Below are 17,070 nucleotides of genomic sequence, written 5' to 3'. Positions count from 1 at the left end.
CCATAATAGATACTACCGCATTCACTCGTATAAGTACGAACAGAAGAAACGCATAAAAATTCTTGCTACATATAACTTACACGTTAATCTTTCCATTAAGTTAAATTAAATCTCTGCTTAAGTACGCTATCTTTTTCGCGATCGGTTTGAAGAGGGAGCCCCCCGAACGCCTGAAAAACAGCGAGAACGCGCCTCGGTGGACCGGAGCGAAGGGTGAGCGAGCGTCTTAGAGAGCGACCCCCAGGACCCAAGGAGCCGCCGTGAGCACCATGTCGGACTACGAGGAGGAGGACGAGAAGTGGGTGCAGTGGTTTTGCAGCCTTTCTGGCAACGAGCCCTTCTGCGAGGTGGCGCAGAGTTACATCGAAGACTCGTTCAACCTCTACGGCCTGCGCGCCATGGTGCCCAACTACCAGGATGCGCTCAACATAATCCTTGATTTGACAGGTAGGCCACCGCTCTACCTTAAGTATTGAGTATTGCCTAACTGATGATTGGATGGTTGGCTGTAGATATCCCTTATGATGATGACGTCCCGGCATACGCTGCGGAGCTCTATGGACTCATTCACGCCAGATATATTATCACGGCACATGGACTGGATGCCATGGTACGGTGTAGCAGCACGGATTCTAGTAATTGGGTCGTACTGATGCTGTTATTTTTAACGCTGTAACTTCAGATGAAGAAGTACCGGGAAGGTGACTTCGGTATGTGCCCCAGAGCGCTGTGCGACGGCCAACCTGTTGTGCCGGTACGTTGACATCGGAGTGTGACTATTTGATTCGACGAAGGATTAAGACGTTCCGTTGGTACAGGCGGGACTGCACGATGAGTGGAAAAAGTCAGAGATGAAGGTGTATTGTCCTAAATGCCGAGACCTATACACACCTGCCAGCGAGTATCAGACCCCTGCAAGTACGTTGCTGCAGTAGTGCATCGGATTTGATACGCCGTTGACAACCCATTACTAACTTGGTTGATCTCTGTTGCCTGTAGTTGATGGAGCGTATTTCGGTACGACGTTCCCGCACCTGTTTTTCCTGACATACAAAGAGCTAGAACCTGCTCCGTCCACATTGCTGTACGTGCCGCGGGTGTTTGGCTACAAGATTCACAACAAATCGGAGAACCGCCGACGCCTAGCAATCCTCGCAAAAGAGGACGAGGACGAAGAGAAGACCCAACAGCAGGTGAGCAAACACTGACAAATGAAACCACGGCTTTTCGCCCTTGCATGTGTGAGTGAATGAATGCATCCCAACCGGATGAACCCCTGGGTGTTACCTACCATTATCGTCGTGGTGGTAACGAAGATGGTCTCTGTCGCCCTCCCTGCTTAGCTGTGCAGTGCTTTGGACGGGATAACGGGCGCAAGAGTACCAGAAAATGGGAAGAGTGGTTGTGTGCCGTGTGTGCATTTGCGTGCTTTTTAGGGCGTGCCGGTCAATGAGGTGGTTCGACTTATGTGTCTATCTACCTCTGTTCTGTTTTAACAGAAGCTGTAATTATGTGTGTTGCCTTCGGTAGCGACGGACTCTGACAGGATCCAGACGGAAGGGCGCGGCCGACTCGACTGCCGACGGGTCATCGTCGAGGGTGAAGAAGCGGACAAAGCAAGAGGTTTGAAGCGTTCCAGGCTTCACAAAAGGCGTTGGTTGCGTCCGGCGATGGAGGAGACAAGAGTGAGCAATTGGAGGGTCGATTAACTGCTAGTGGAGGGAGCAGTAAACCGAAGGAAACAAGAGAGGGGTGATTGGGTGGTGAACAAAGCGGTGGAGACGGGGGAGACGATAAGAAAAGAGGAGCGCACCCAAGAAACAAGAGAGTGCAAGCTAGCTAGCCTGCCAGGCGGGCGCGAGGACGAAGATAATCAACACAAGACTGAGGCGGTTCAATCACGACGAGTCTTGCGAGATCGAATCAACTCGCACCTAGCGAAATTGACTTTGGGGTGGCGAGTTGAAGGCCAAGCGTCTGTTGGTCGCGGCTGGTGAAGCTTTCGTAGCTGTGCTGTCGGGTAGCTTGAGGGCACTTATTAGCGGAAATAGTATAGTAATAAAGTGAGCATTCTCTTCATCAAGGGTTAAAGTGTCCATCTTGTCTTTGATTGCAACGTTAAAGGCTTTAATGGAGGACAGCTTTAACTTAAAACTGTCCTCCATCATCCACTCTCTCTAAACTAGGACAATGGTGATTCCTAATATAGGACATCCTAATTACATGTACGGAATATGTACCGCGTCATCAGCCCACAACTGAAGTTCGAATCGCAAGGGGAATCGGACGACTGGCGAACGCTCTCGTTGCACCCGCCGGGAGGACACACGCAGTAGCAATGAGGTATGACTGCAGCTCCGACTGAATGTGCAGCTTCTCCTCCTGCTGATACTTTTAAAACTCACTTAAAATTGAAGAGATCTAACCAGTTTACTGCTGTCGCCATTTGTGTGCTGCTATTCCGGCTGCAGCGACGAGAGAGAGCTCCAGAAGGAGCTAGACACCAAACTGAAGCTGCAACGCTCGCCCTTTGACGCTGAGTGGCGAGATGTCACGCAGGTGCGTGGCTCCAAGCGTCCAATAGAGAGCGAGAGATCTCATGCTAAGCGTTTTGATAGTTGATGAGTGCAGCGGCCAAGGAGCTTAAGGTGGGACAGCTGGTGCATGAGGATGACTTCAAGCTCTTCGACTCCATGTCGGCGCTGGAGCTTATGGATCCCAAGATGGACTCGGGGATGCTAGTTAACGGTGTTCCGCCACAGTCTATCTCTGCTCGACTGGAGAATGGTTCAGTATCTCTAGAATTCTCGTCGCCTCGTGACGTGCTGGCTACGCTAGATGAACTGTTTTGCTGCGAGACTGGGTGGCTCAATGGACTGCCGCTGGCGCAGTCGCTGTTGACGAGTGTGTACATGCACCGAGACCCGCTGAATGCTCTCTGTGCGCAACTTGTGACTCCATTGGAGAGCTTAGTGTCGGCGGATGCGGATGTGCGGAACGTTCTGAACGATAATGTGGGCAACTCGGCGAAAGACTCGCTACTGCTTGTCATGTGCTCGATGGTTTTGGGTACGCTGAAGACTTCGGATCTTGTGCGAGATGCCGCTCTGCGCGCTGACATCTACGAGGAGGAGGATTTTTCGCCTGGAAACGGCTTTGACGTTGGAGTTTTGGCGCCGATTTCCGTAGAGGCGATCGATACATTGCTGCAGGTGACACAGGAAAGGTTGGAGGTGCTACTTTCACAGCACAAGGCCTCGTCGTCCAAGAAATCATCAAAGAAGAAGCAAGGCAAAAAGAGCAGTGCTTCGGCTACAGGAAATAATGAGACCGCTGCTGCTTCTGGCTATGAGCTGTTGTACCCCAACGTTCGAGTTGGTGCTATGCTGTGCGAGGCACTTATTCGCCGTGTTCGGCTGCGAAGAGAACTGCTAGCTACGTATGCTGGTCTAGGTTTGGCCGAGGGGGCTCTGAATTTGCAACAGGCGAGGGAAGGCTTTCATCGTGCTTACGAGCTGGTTCAAGGAATGTCTACTGAGAGACTGGAGCTAGACCCTGAGTGCTTTAGTGGGAAGTCGTTCGGGTTTGATCCGAGCATCAGTCGCCTGCTTCTGTCTGGAACTCCTCCGCGTGATGTCAAAATGCCGTCTATTGATGAGGCTTTGGAGCAAATGAAGAAGGTGCTGGAGGAAATGGTGGTTGGTTGCTCTCCGCCGGAATGGAGGTGTATGGAAGATCTACGCATCTTTTTGGTTGAGTTTTCCAGACAGCAACCCACAATTGTTGCACGGTCTTACGTCTTGGTAAGTCTTGTTGAGCGACTTGCTTTATATTGTTCATATTTGCTAACGTTAGTCACGCTTGGTTGTTTTGATCCAGCTTTTCCTGTACGCCGACAGTAAAATCTACGCCAAATACAATTTCATGGACTGGCTGTCTGCATCCATGGTGATGAACGGCGTACCTTCTGTGCTGCTATCAACACAAGAAGGCGTGCTGTACGCGTCCCGGTGCATTGAAACCGTGTACGAGTCACTGAAGGTGTACTTGCACAACCGATCGCGGCAACGCGCGCGAATTGAATATTTATTGGACGAGTGGAGCATCCTTCAAGCGGAAGCAACTGCAGTAGATGAACGGTTCACCACAGAGATGAATATCCCGGTACGTTTGTCTTCTTATGAGCAACTGAGGTTACTTCCTTGAAATGCTTACAATTGTGTTGCTCCACAGAAAGCCGCCTATCCACGATACTTTACAGCCTGGTCTCTCGAGGAATCAGTGCAACTGATGCTCCAGTACGTGGTGCTGGGTTTGGAGCTGGAACTCTATTCACCTTCAGAGTTTGGAACGATCTACTGGTGCGTATCGCTTCTTGCTTGCTTTGCTGAAGGTATATCTTCTAATGACATCTGCGTTGATTCGTTATGTGCTACAGGTATCTTGATTACTTGGAAGGTTCGCGTCTCCAGAACCTGAATGTGACCTGGACTTTCGTAGAGAAGATGAAAGAGATTATGCCCACTGCACACCGCCACGGATCTCCAGCAACGGAGAAGCCAAAGGAAGAGAACCATGTGCCATCTCCTGCTGAAACCTCATCTGGTAAATCCTCTAAAAAGTCGAAGACAAAGCACAAGAAGCACAACAACAATACTAGCAACACAGAAGCCTCGGAGCCTGCACGTGAGCTTGCTGACCCCACCAAGGCGCGATTCCTTCGTGAGATCAAGTACACGGAGCTGCTGCGCAGTCTGATGCGTGCCTACTTCCAGCTGTTCAACGCACTGGAGCGTGAAGGTCTCGTTCAAGCGAAGACGCCCGCGTATAGCACATTTGCCATCCGCTTCCAGCATCGCTTTGCGGCGTTCCAGAAGCTTCATTACCCTGCTGCTCTCACGTACGAAGACTTCAGTCAGAACAGCGACTTCTCTCCGTACGAGGTTGAGCTCATTTACAAGTCGGCTGAGGAATGTTTCAAGACGGCACGCTCACACGCTGAGGCGTTGTTGAGTGACGAAGAAGGGGTCAACACTATCGTCACTAATGGTGGTGTCGGGATCGTCCGCGGCTTTGAGCTCCAATCACTGCTCAAGGTTTCGATTTCTAATTGCGTTCGTCTAGCACAACGCAGCCAGAACGCAGGAGGCAAGTCAAAGAAGACAACAGCCTCGAAGGACTCGAAGAATCAGATGGAGTTCGACTTCTCGATCCACCCGCACTTCCCCGTAGTGGTGTTTCCCTCGCTGTAGAGCCATAGACAAAGATCAGCAGGTCTCTTCTCTCAGCTGAGCTGAGCGTTCATAGAATGATTTGGTCGGTAGGCTTTAGAGTTTTAGGTAGTTCACAGTACGTTTCTACTGCTGTTTCTTGCTCTTTTGTCGTTCTTTCAGCTTGTCCTCGGCCGCGATCTGATCCAGCAGCACTTTGGTGGCGAATAGCGCAATGATTGCGAGCACCAGGAAGATGCTGAGACCCAAGACACCGTAGAACATTGGGTCTTTGAGCACCGCCACCATCACCACGTCGACCCAGTCCTTGGGTGGCTGCGCCATACGCGCACGAAGCTTGGCCAGCGCATCATCTCCGCTCGACATATCGACGGTAGTAAAAGCAAATAATTGGTTTGATTCATTTAGTTTTATTTTTGTTTTCTGGAAAACAATAATTGATGACGTATTTGGATTCAGATCTGAGTCCTTTTGCTACCGTATGTACAACCTCTCATTTCACAATTCGATTAGACATGTTGAGCCGCCGCGTCTTGTCCGTCGTCTCCCGCGTCGCACGCTTCTCTCCTGCTGGAGCCCGCGCCTTCCACGTCGAGGCGTCCAAGGCTTCGATCACGGTCCGTATCAATTTGATAAAAAGTAATAAAAAGTCACTAAATATATGCAACGATGGCATTGACATGTAGGACGCCATTGCCAAGGAGAAGGTGCTTGTGTTCTCCAAGACCCACTGCCCATACTGCGCGCGCGTCAAGGGAACGCTGGACGTGCTGGACGCCAAGTACCAGGTGGTAGAGCTGGACACGTGCGACGACGGCGCTGAGATCCAGTCGCTGCTGCTGGACATCACGGGTCAGCGCACGGTGCCCAACGTCTTTATCAACGGCAAGCACATCGGCGGCTGCGACGACGTCATGGTGCTGCACGCCAAGAGCGAATTGGTGCCCATGCTCGAGAACTGAGCTGATGACTATAAGACCACATGCACCGTGTCAATCTAACTGAACATGTGCATTGTCAAAGCTTTACGTACGTCAAGCACAGTGTGATTCTTATGTGTTGAAGGAGTTACCTACTTGCTTGTTCTCGATCGCTGACTGCATTTAGACCGAGGTGGTGCCCGGGCAGTCGTCGAAGTCGCCGATAATCATTTCGTCCAGCGAACGGCCTGCTCCGACCATGGGGTAGCAGTGCTCGTTCTTCTCGACCATAAACTCACCTAAGATGGGGCCCTCAGCAGCGAGGAACCGGGCCATGTCTTCCTCGAGCGTGTCTTCCTCTGAACAGCGGAATGCCTCGCAGTTCATCGCCTCAGCGAACTTGACAAAGTCCGGGTTATTCATCTTGGTACCCGAGTACCGCTCCTCGTAGAACAGGTCCTGCCACTGCTTGACCATGCCCTGGAAGTTATTGTTAAGCAGCAGAACCTTCACGCCGATGTTGAACTCAGCAGCAGTCGCCATCTCGGCAAGCGTCATGGAGAAACTGGCGTCGCCGTCGATGTCGACAACGATGTTGTCAGGCTTAGCGGCCTTGGCACCGATGGCAGCCGGGAGACCGAAACCCATCGTACCCAGACCACCAGAAGTAATCATTGAGTTCGGACGTGACCACCGGTAGAACTGAGCGGCCCACATCTGGTGCTGACCCACACCCGTGGTGATCAGCACGTCATTACGGCCCTTGGTCTGCTTGTACAGCTCCTCAATAACACGCTGCGCCTTCATCGGTGCGCCGGGAGCAGGCGCACGGTAACGGAACGGATACCTTGCCTTCCAGCCCTGGAGCTTCTTGTGCCATTCAGTACGCGGCTTGCTCTCTATCTTAGGCAAGATCTGCTGCAGATTGTACTTGGTGTCGCCGAGCACCGACACATCAGCAGGCACGATCTTGCCCACCTGCTTGCCTGTGATCTCGAAGTGGATGATACCACCACGTCCCTCAGCGGAGGCACGACGTGCCTCGCGTGCGAAGTCCGGTACACGACCGGTCACACGATCATCGAAGCGTGCGCCGAGTGTGATAATGCAGTCAGCGTCCTGCATGGCCTTGTTGGCGTACACAGAGCCGTGCATTCCCAGCATGTGCAGACTGAGCGGGTCACGCTCATCGAAGGCACCCATGCCCTGCAGCGACGTGGTAACAGGGATGTTGGCCTGGCGCGCAAGAGCACGGAGCTCCTCGCTAGCGTGCTGAACACCTGCACCGGCGAAGATCAGCGGCTTCTTCGCCTTGTTGATCATCTTGATAGCGGCAGCCAGGTTGGCGTCCTGGTTCACGCGGTTGCCCTCGATCTTCTTCTCACCGTAGTAGCCAAGCAGTTGGGGCTCAGTGTAAACGGGGCTCTTGCACAGACCAGCCGTGATATCCTTGGGCAGATCCACCAACACGGGGCCGGGACGGCCGGTCGTGGCGATGTGGAAGGCTTCGCGAATGTTGCGTGCCAAGTCGCGCACGTCACGCACCTGCACGTTCCACTTGGTGCACGGGCGAGTGATACCCAGCACATCGGCCTCCTGGAAGGCGTCCGTGCCCAGCACCTGGGTGGCCACTTGACCACTGAATACCACGATGGGGGTGCCGTCCATGAGCGCGTCCTGCAGCGGCGTGACGGTGTTGGTAGCTCCAGGTCCGGAAGTCACCAGCACGACACCGGGCTTGCCAGTAGCGCGGGCGTAGCCCTGGGCCATGTGTCCAGCGCCCTGCTCGTGCCTTGTAAGGATGAAGTCGAAATGCTTGCTCTCGTGGATGGCATCGAACACCGGGAGGATGGCACCACCAGGGTAGCCGAAGACGCAGTCGACACCCATCTCGGCCAGCGTCTCGTGGAAAATCTCGGCGCCAGTCTTGCCGATAAACTTGTCTGTGCTCTTGGGCTCCGAGCGCTTGTGCTCTTCCTGCACCTTTGTCGTCGACAGCTCGCGCGAGTTGTCGGTGGCGGCCACCACAGGCGTCTGCAGCCCGCGAGCGGCCGACGAGAAGGCTCTGCGGGCCTGCTGCTGCTTAGTAGCGGTGCGCAGCGCGCGCGTAAGCTGACGGGCTCTCAACATGGTGGTCTGCAGAGGGCTACGCTAATCGGGATCTGACCTCCACCACACCAGAACCGACCGATGTTGATGCAGGACGTTTTATGTATAGCAGTGACTGCGCAAACGGTTTTATGACATTGACTTGGGTTTTGTATGTACACTAAATGTTTTGATTGGTCAAAACGTTAAACTGTTTGCGCAACGGCCTGATTGGTTGAAAAAAGCAGGGACGCTGCAACCACAAGAATCGACAAGTGACTGTGCAAGATCGGCGGAAAGCATGGGCGCATGATGGTTTCGCATCAACTGCTCCGCCTTGGCGCTCGGATGTCGAATGCGGTGAGTTGAAGCTGCAGGCTATTGGCCTCGGACGAGCATGTGAAGGATCGCCCATTGCTGAGCACTGCGTTGCTGCTGCAATGCGTGTGCGCTAGAGGCAGAGCGATGGCATCCTCAGGAGCAGCATTGTCCACTGCCACGGGAAATTTCTGCCGGCGCCAAATCATGCGGCTGACGTCCAGTTTGTACAAAATCGTAGATGCGTCCTCGCAGGCAGTAAACGACTCAGTCTCGCCGTTGGAAGTGTAGGTGTGTCCACCAAAGACCACGAGCGTCTGATTCATGTAGAAGCACTCGAACAGCAGACGTTCACTTGGCACGTATGACTGTGCAGACACGAGCGTCGAGAGTCTCGGCGTTGACCACACCAAAGTCGTTAGGTCAAGGATATACACGTCCAGTGAGTGGCCCTTCCTAGGCTTGCCTTCTTTGCTCTTAGAGATGCGCCACCCGCCGATCACCGCAAGCTGTTCGTTCTCCAGCGCAACCACTTGCATGCCAAAGCGAGGTGACGGGGGTTTCCCAACAGTGTTCGGTACAAACCAAGCTGGGAGCCGTTGTCGCTCAATCTCTTGTATCATTGCTCGCGCTGCGTCACTCACTTGGCGTTCCAACTGACGCTTTGATGATACTTCTCCATTACTATCGCGAATACAAATGCGCTCGTGCTCTTCCTCATCCGCAAGCAGGCGCTTCAAGCGACTGGTCTGCAGTTGATGCAAATCGCTGTACACGAGCGTGTCGGACTTACCACCAAAGAGAAATAGACTCGGTTCTTGCCGCCAGGACTGCTCCGTGTCGAACGCAATGCACCAGCCATGCCAGTAGCGCTCGTACGGCGTTAATGAAGTGTCGAGCTGCGTCCAGTGCCACAACTCCAACGAGAGGGCGAAAAAATCACGAAACATTTGACCATTGCGGCCACGACCACCGAAAACCAAGAGATGTTGCGGAGCCATGAACAGCGCTGAGTGGTCACTGCGCTCGCGAGGTTCTCGTCCGGAGCATTCTCGACGCGTCCAGATATTCGACGCTATGTCGAAACTGTAGACGCTGTTGGAGTACGTGTATCGTGTTCGTTCGAGTTGCATTGGATTTATTCGAACGGCACGATGGAGCAAAATTGAGATGTCGCGAAGAACTCGACCGCCAAATACGACAAGCTGGTTGCCAATTTCGGGCAGAGAACACAGAGTGAGCGAGTTACCTTCGCGGATGCAAGGCACAGAGATCGCTTCTAGGGGATCCGATCCATGTGCAGGCAAAGCGCCTCGGCAAGTTACAGATACATTGCATCCTCGTAGCACATCGCCCACAAGAATGTCGAGTGGCTCGTTGCTATCTTCAACTGGGGTGTCAGGGACATCCTCAAGTTCAGCATCAGGCTTCACATCAGTAGTCAGGGACGGCTCAATAATCGCGCTGTGTTGCTTATTCTCGTTTGAGTCATCCTTACTATCCTGTTGCTGTTGACGAGCCCCCAGAAGTCGGCGTTGCTTATCTCTCACAAACTTGATCTTCCGATAGGAATCGCAAACAAAATTCGGGTCTTGGTTTCGATGGTAGTCTAGTGTCTCCACGTACATACATAGATCCACACGCTCTCGCAGCCAGTCCGAGACAGTACCTTCAAGATGGGTTTTCTCGCTAGATGTAGGCGCCGTTGTCGACATGAAAAGCTTAGGGCTCTCGTCCCAAGTTGTGCTCTTGCAAGCTCGCCCCCCTCTCTTCTCTTCGGCAAAACTCACGTCTAACTGCGACGGCAATCTAAAATGCGTCGTTTCGCGCTCTTAAGTGTTTGCAAATGTTGTAGCCACTCTCATAGCTGTGCAATTGTTTTTTATTAGCCAGCGAGATGCATTGAGTACTGTAGTGGCTGGTTGAGTCCAAGCCTTGCCCACTGCACTGGGCTGCACAGCTGTGACTCAGTCTGTGAAGCCAAGCTGGCATAGGAGTACGAGGACGTAGCGAAGCGAGTTCTATACCATAACGTTCCGTGAGTTTAGTCAGATTGAAATCTACCGGCAAGTAAGCAATAGAACCAAGGTTAACAGGAAGCGCCAGCTTCCCTCGCGTGTGTTCGTGTTATCGAGACCCACTACAAAGATATCTTTAGTTGCGAAGGTCGTAACTGAGCACAAGACAACATGACGAAGAATCAGCATGTGAACAACGAGACTGCAGCTCGTCAGGAGAACGAGCCCGCTAACGACGTGGAGCAAGTGGCAGCCGTACCGGTGGTGGTCCCGCGTGTGCCGCAGCCCATCTTCACGATCGTGAACCCGCCGCTGATCGACGACATCTCTCGCGAGTCGTTGCTCGAGTGGCTGAGACTCCGGAAGGAGTACGTCGCAGTGACTGAGGCACGCTGCAAGGCAGCTAACGAGGATGTGAACTCGACGCTACGCACAGTACGCGACTCGTTCAACGAGGACTTGCTTGAAACCATGTGCGAGACTCGTTGGGACGTAGACATCGAGGATTTGACCGACGAATTTCTGATGGAGAAAATTACGGAGATCACCTCCAGCTTTAAGAACAAGGTGTTGCCAGACATGGATGACCTGTTTGGTAACGAGTTAAAGATGAATGAGTCGATTTCAGATGTCGAGGCTAGAGTGACAGCATACTTCCATCTCGCCAACGAAATTATCAAGCGCAACGGTGTGACTGACCTTTTCGCTGGTGAAGACGGGATCAAACGCAAGTGCAAGGTACTGATGAAGTTCCTACCTGGGCCACTGTCGAAGAAGGTGGTCAACGAGCTGGAGTACCGCAGTGGTGAGGCCAAGGCGAGTGTACGGAGTTTGTATAAGGTGGTGAGCAACTTAGCGCTGGATTTGGAGAAAGAGAACAGGGCGGTAATGCTGATGAAGGCAAAGTTGCCGAAACCGGCAAAGCCATTCAGCACTCGAGGTCCCATGAAGGTTACCACCAACAAGAAAACTGTAACTTTGACTACTGTCGTACCGAAAGCAAAGCAAAATCTTTCGGCTGGACACAAGCAAGGTGAGCAGCGCCAAGTCACGGGGGGTCCTCCACCCAAACAGTGTTTTCATTGTGGCGGAGGCCACGGATTCATTGAGTGCCCGACTGCGACGGAGGCGGACAAAGAAGCCATCAGGGCGAAGCGGCGAGCAGAGTTCAAAGCACGAAAGCAAGCCAGTAACAAGCAAGGAAAACGCAACTAGAATGTGCCGTATCCGAGAGTGTTTGCCCCCTGAAGGCGGAACGGTGCTGCTTGAAGGAGTGTGCAGTGTCCCGTTCTGTGCAGACAGCGGTGCAACAAGGAGCAGTATGAGTGAGCGTGTTTACCGAAGATTGATGGCGGAGTGCCCAAGCGTGAAGTGTGTGGAATTAGATGAACCGATCTCGTGCGTTACGGCTGGAGGTGATGTGGAGGTGACTCGTGCGGTGAATATACATATAACGCTGCGGACTGCTGCAGGGCCTGTGTCAATTAGCTCGCCTGTGGAATGTTTGATTGTTCCTGGAGAATTGGAAGAGTTTCTTTTGGGCAAAGAGATTTTGGCCTCTCTGGGCATCGACGTTGACCGGGAGTTGGAGATGCTAGCGTCGCAAGGACAGCACGATGAACCTGATGAATTTGAAGAGCCCGCCGTGAGCTCAGCACCTGAATTGAGTGACCAAGTGGATAAATTAGTGTGTGAAATGGTTAAGAAGGCAGGAGAGAAGGGATTTCCGAAGGAGTATCTTGACGAACTGTTGAGAATTTCTCGCCGCTTTGATCTGTGGAGGGAGAAGTTGGGTAACGACCCGCCTGCCCGAGTTCCAGCAATGAAGATTAGACTGAAAGCGGATGCCAAGCCCTACAAGTGCAAGGCGTGCAAGTATTCGCCGGAGGTTAGAGCCTTCATGGAGGACTTTAACACCAAACTTGAAGAATTGGGATGGATCTATGAGAACCCCAATAGTAGATGGGCCTGTCCTGCTCTACCTGTACGGAAAGGAGGTTCAAACGACTACCGACAAACTGCAGACTACAAACCACTGAATCATCAGGTCGAAGGTATTGCAGGAGTGATGCCGAATTTGCAGGTTGACCTGGAGTTAGTGCGTGGCTGTGAGTTTTTCGGACTCTTTGACTTTATCAAGGGCTACTGGCAGATAGCGGTCGACGAGGCTTGTCAAGAGCTGCTGTCATACATGACGCATCGCAAGATTTATACCCCAAGGCGAGTTCCTCAAGGGTGTTGTGATGCGGCTTTATTCTTTCAAGCTACGATTGAGAAGTGTCTACAAGAATTGATGTACAAGCACCTCTTGGTATGGATAGATGACTTGCTTCTTTTCGCTAAAGACGTGGTGACTTACTTGGCAAAGCTGGAAAGGCTTTTTGAGCTGCTTGACTTTTTCGGCTTCAAACTAAGTGTGACGAAGTCCAGCCTGTACGAACCAAAAGTCAAGTGGTGTGGCAGGATCATCACGGGCAAGGGTGTCAACCATGACCCGGAGCGCATCAAGGCGCTGACAGAGCTTCCTTACCCGGCCAATGCAGCTGAACTTCAGCAGTTTTTGTGTGCTGCAAACTGGATGAGGGAAAGTGTGGTAGACTTTGCTCGGGCGGCTCAACCGCTTCAGGAGCGGCTAGATCTAACACTGGCGGCAGCATCCCGACGAACGAAACGCGTGGCTGCAGGGATTGGTCTGGAATTAGGTGAGGCTGAGCGCATGGCTTTCGACAACCTAAAGGACAAATTGGCAAACTCGGCTAACCTAGCGTTCCCACAACCGGACTCCGTCATGTGCCTGATAACGGACGCCTCTGATGTTGGTTATGGCATTATTGTCACGCAAGTGAGACACTGGCAAGTAGGAAAACCAGTCGAGCAGCAGCAGCACCAACTTCTAGTCTGTGTGAGCGGTACATTCACCGGATCGAAGCGCAACTGGAGCGTCATAGAGAAGGAAGCGTACCCAATAATATGCGCCTGCGACCAACTGAGCCACCTATTGCTGAGACCACAAGGATTTAGGTTGTTTTGCGATCACCGCAACTTAATCTACGTCTTTGCTCCTGGTAAAGAGGTCAAGAAGCATATTAGGGGGAAGTTGCTGCGATGGGCGATGAAACTAATGGAGTACAAGTATCACATCGAGCACATTGAAGGAGAAAACAACGTCTGGGCGGACATGGTTTTTCGGTGGGCAGGAAATCACTTTGAGCGGGTGGCACTGCGTGCAATGGTACTACGAAAGCGAGGGCGTCAGGAGGAAGATAGGACCCAGCAACTTCGGAGCAAGCGTCGGCGAGGGGAGGAAGAGAGGACCTCTGAGACCCGAGTAGAGCTCTGTGACGGGGAGGAAGAAAGGACCCAAGCGGCACGGCGCAAGCGCAAAAGACTTAGAACGAAGGATGCTGAACAGCTGGAGACTGCTAGTGTGGCAGCAATTCGGCCGTTTGACGACCCGAGCTTCTCGTGGCCAACGTTGCAAGATATTGTACGAACGCAGAACCAATATCGACACACGGTACCAAGCAATTTTCTTACCTCGAGTGGTTCGGGTGAGGGTTGGTACCGCAATGGAAAACTGTGGATTCCGACTAAAGACACGACACTACTGAAGCGTTTGATGGTCGTGGCGCATTGTGGCGCACAAGGACACCGCGGACGAGCTGCGATGGTGGAGCAACTGAAACGGCACTTCAACGTGGACAATTTACGTGGACATGTCGAAAGATTTTTAGCTGCCTGTCTATTGTGTCATCATGTGAAGGGCGGAAAGGTGGTCCAGCGACCGTGGAGCGAAACGTTTCGCTGTTACGAGCGGAACGGTGCATTGCACTGGGATTTCCTTACAGTGGGCGAGTCATTCGGAGAAGACAAATACCTGCTCATACTTAAAGACGAAGCAACCCATTACAGCGAGCTGGTGCCATGTGCTACACCTACAAGTGCAGTTGCTGTAGCAGCCATACTAGACTGGCACAGTCGGTTTGGCGTCCCTCCGATCTGGATCAGCGACCAAGGCAGCCACTTCAAGAACGAGGTTGCGGCCGAGGTTTGCAAGAGGCTCAAATCAGAGCAGCACTTTACGGTGGCTTACAGTCCTTGGATCAATGGCAGCATAGAAAGGCTCAACCGTGACGTGATCCAAGTTCTGCGGGCAATGTGTCTTGAGTATGGAAAGGACATTCGAGAGTGGACAATGTTCGTACCGTTACTGAGGGCTAGTATCAACCACACACCGCTGCCATCACTGGCTAACAAGGCACCTGTAGAACTGTTTTGTGCGCTGCCGCTACCGAGTCCCCTTAACTTCTGCGTCGACATGGAGCAGAGAAAGGTGCTAGAGATGACTAAGAAGCCTGAGCTGATCGATGAAAAACTGCGTGATCTGCGAGAAAGTGTCCACCTGATGCACAAAGAAGTGGCAGAAAGGCGTGACCAGCAAACGAGACGGAACAAAAAAGGGAAGAAGGGTGCGAAGATAGTGAACTTCAGCATCGGCGACTTCGTGTTGAGGTCACGGGTGGACCAGAAGTATCAGGACAAACTTTTGGTTACATGGATCGGCCCATACCAGATTGTCAGAGCTGACGTACACTCATTCGTGATCCGACATCTCTTCACGGGTGTAGAGACGGACGTACATGCATCTAGACTAAAGTACTACGCAGACAAGAGCTACCAGGTGACGGAAGAAGTTCGAGAGCACGTCGCATCTCAAGGAATCGTACTAGCTGTGGATGAGCTGAAGGAGCACCGGTGGTGCCCGACCAAGAACGGATACGACATTCTAGTGTCGTGGAAAGGACTGGAGCCCATTGAGGATTCGTGGGAGCCGCTGCAATCACTGTGGAAGGACATCCCGGTTCTGGTGCGTGTGTATGCAGAGCGTGTCGGAGACATTGGTCTCTCAAAGCATATTGCACGTTCAGCAAGATTTGCAACCACTTCAAGTTGAAGTAGCAGAATGAAGGTTCAGAGTGACGATCAACAGTGTGCACATTCGCGGTACATTCGGAACACATTCGTGCTACATTACCAAGAAGGACAGTCAAGTTTTGGAGTGTCCAAGGCTTGACGGGGCGGTGTAGTGGCTGGTTGAGTCCAAGCCTTGCCCACTGCACTGGGCTGCACAGCTGTGACTCAGTCTGTGAAGCCAAGCTGGCATAGGAGTACGAGGACGTAGCGAAGCGAGTTCTATACCATAACGTTCCGTGAGTTTAGTCAGATTGAAATCTACCGGCAAGTAAGCAATAGAACCAAGGTTAACAGGAAGCGCCAGCTTCCCTCGCGTGTGTTCGTGTTATCGAGACCCACTACAAGTACTGAGGATGCCACCATGTGAAATACGACAAGAATAATGCCGCATGTGAACATGCGATACAATACGAAATTAGCCAGGGGAAACTATGACCATAGTACCCTCTGTCTCTGATGCGTTCATTTTCCACGAGTCGTAGATAATATCACACTCACGATGGCAACCACCAAAGCGAGAAGTGCAACTAGATACCGTACGAGACTGAGACTGAAAGTACTGTGAACAACCTGGTCGTGTGAGTGTTTGTATTGCCTACTATCACTGAGATATACCACACTTGATGATAGTATGATTCGGGGTGGCCGAGTATTGCCAACATAACCTCGTTGTGTACTGGGGCTTCTCTGTAGACGTCCATAGCATGGTAGAGATTAATGCTGCATATGAACGTGTTGGAAATTGACTCCAGAACACGGCGATATCTTTTTTTTCTTCTTATAATTCTAGATCCTGCGATAAAAAAGCTATGCGACTCCAAATTTTCGGTGGAAATGTGTGACGTATTCTACGTCAAGGCTCGTGTCTCTAGCGTATTGCGCATGAGGAGGCACGCAGCCTAAACGATGATTGGCTTACAGGCACGATTCCTGCAAGGTGATTGGTGGAAGGAGTGACGTTCTACTTTTTGATTGGCTAAAATGATTTTACTTCAACTTGTAGGATTTATTAGTCTGTAGAAAGGACAGTAAACTTTAATTCACTTTCCCATTTGCTTTCGTGTTGCTACGCTTCCTCTATACCATTACAAAATGACCCTTTACGCTGACTGAAGCATCTGTTACCGGGTAGCCATTTATAGAGCGCCCGAACGAGAGCCGGGCTCCCGGGCTCTTCGGAATTTTTACTAGACGGGCTCTTGGGCTCCTGTGTGAAATAGGTTAAATGAAGGAGCCCACGTTAAGGTCGAGAGCCCTGTTAATTAAAGTGCGTGTGATTTGTTCGAATAATATGGAATCTCGATACTAATGTCGTGCTGCAAGCTCTGGATATTTGGATACTCAATATTTAATATTATAATATTTGTCGAATAGGAAGAGGATGGCCCCAGCGACACTGGGACTTTTTACTTTTCTTAGTTAAGAATTTGATGTTTGCCGTCTCTAAATCAATTTCAAACGTATCCCAGTGTCCATTTCGTATTGAGTACATGTGCTGCATCGAGATGCATGTATATCTGA

At 51.8% G+C, this 17,070-nt stretch overlaps 7 protein-coding genes across 15 annotated transcripts; 4 read left to right on the top strand and 3 right to left on the bottom strand.

Moving 5' to 3' along the window:
* Positions 1 to 99: 99 nt before the first annotated feature.
* On the top strand, positions 100 to 2,098 carry PPTG_05505 (hypothetical protein). Of its 4 annotated transcripts, none has more exons than XM_008899065.1 (6): positions 100 to 447; positions 513 to 610; positions 683 to 754; positions 819 to 918; positions 1,000 to 1,193; positions 1,531 to 2,098. In XM_008899065.1, the coding sequence occupies exons 1-6, from the start codon at positions 270 to 272 to the stop codon at positions 1,627 to 1,629; spliced, it is 741 nt and encodes a 246-aa protein (XP_008897313.1). In that variant the 5' UTR covers positions 100 to 269; the 3' UTR covers positions 1,630 to 2,098. The 4 variants fall into 4 exon arrangements, with proteins under 4 accessions (XP_008897313.1, XP_008897316.1, XP_008897315.1 ...); XM_008899068.1 differs by having other exon boundaries at positions 1,500 to 2,098; XM_008899067.1 differs by lacking the exon at positions 1,531 to 2,098 and adding an exon at positions 1,344 to 1,400 and having other exon boundaries at positions 1,000 to 1,241.
* Positions 2,099 to 2,265: 167 nt separating this feature from the next.
* On the top strand, positions 2,266 to 5,421 carry PPTG_05504 (hypothetical protein). 5 transcript variants are annotated; one of them, XM_008899061.1, is made up of 7 exons: positions 2,339 to 2,343; positions 2,472 to 2,559; positions 2,619 to 3,803; positions 3,880 to 4,164; positions 4,234 to 4,361; positions 4,439 to 4,709; positions 4,776 to 5,361. In XM_008899061.1, the coding sequence occupies exons 1-7, from the start codon at positions 2,339 to 2,341 to the stop codon at positions 5,250 to 5,252; spliced, it is 2,439 nt and encodes an 812-aa protein (XP_008897309.1). In that variant the 3' UTR covers positions 5,253 to 5,361. The 5 variants fall into 5 exon arrangements, with proteins under 5 accessions (XP_008897308.1, XP_008897310.1, XP_008897309.1 ...); XM_008899060.1 differs by having other exon boundaries at positions 2,266 to 2,343; positions 4,439 to 5,421; XM_008899062.1 differs by having other exon boundaries at positions 2,267 to 2,343; positions 2,472 to 3,803; positions 4,439 to 5,407.
* Positions 5,131 to 5,640, bottom strand: PPTG_05503 (hypothetical protein). The gene has a single exon (XM_008899059.1). The coding sequence runs from the start codon at positions 5,595 to 5,597 to the stop codon at positions 5,358 to 5,360; it is 240 nt and encodes a 79-aa protein (XP_008897307.1). The 5' UTR covers positions 5,598 to 5,640; the 3' UTR covers positions 5,131 to 5,357.
* Positions 5,641 to 5,718: 78 nt separating this feature from the next.
* On the top strand, positions 5,719 to 8,423 carry PPTG_05502. Of its 2 annotated transcripts, XM_008899058.1 has the most exons (3): positions 5,733 to 5,848; positions 5,918 to 6,260; positions 6,339 to 6,721. In XM_008899058.1, the coding sequence occupies exons 1-2, from the start codon at positions 5,747 to 5,749 to the stop codon at positions 6,191 to 6,193; spliced, it is 378 nt and encodes a 125-aa protein (XP_008897306.1). In that variant the 5' UTR covers positions 5,733 to 5,746; the 3' UTR covers positions 6,194 to 6,260; positions 6,339 to 6,721. The 2 variants fall into 2 exon arrangements, with proteins under 2 accessions (XP_008897305.1, XP_008897306.1); XM_008899057.1 differs by having other exon boundaries at positions 5,719 to 5,848; positions 5,918 to 8,423.
* Positions 6,216 to 8,379, bottom strand: PPTG_05501 (acetolactate synthase, large subunit, biosynthetic type). The gene has a single exon (XM_008899056.1). It carries the CDS (start codon positions 8,279 to 8,281, stop codon positions 6,335 to 6,337), a length of 1,947 nt encoding a protein of 648 aa, XP_008897304.1. The 5' UTR covers positions 8,282 to 8,379; the 3' UTR covers positions 6,216 to 6,334.
* Positions 8,407 to 10,272, bottom strand: PPTG_05500 (hypothetical protein; the record flags this gene model as incomplete). The annotated part of the gene is made up of 1 exon (XM_008899055.1): positions 8,407 to 10,272. One exon carries the CDS (start codon positions 10,270 to 10,272, stop codon positions 8,563 to 8,565), a length of 1,710 nt encoding a protein of 569 aa, XP_008897303.1. The 3' UTR covers positions 8,407 to 8,562.
* Positions 10,273 to 10,746: 474 nt separating this feature from the next.
* PPTG_05499 (hypothetical protein) lies at positions 10,747 to 11,790 on the top strand (the record flags this gene model as incomplete). Its single annotated transcript, XM_008899054.1, has 1 exon — positions 10,747 to 11,790. One exon carries the CDS (start codon positions 10,747 to 10,749, stop codon positions 11,788 to 11,790), a length of 1,044 nt encoding a protein of 347 aa, XP_008897302.1.
* Positions 11,791 to 17,070: the final 5,280 nt, after the last annotated feature.

The sequence above is a fragment of the Phytophthora parasitica genome (genome assembly GCF_000247585.1).
Source record: "Phytophthora parasitica INRA-310 unplaced genomic scaffold supercont2.7, whole genome shotgun sequence".
NCBI classification, from domain to species: Eukaryota; Oomycota; class Peronosporomycetes; order Peronosporales; family Peronosporaceae; genus Phytophthora; species Phytophthora nicotianae.
This window is presented reverse-complemented; position numbering and strand designations above follow the sequence as displayed.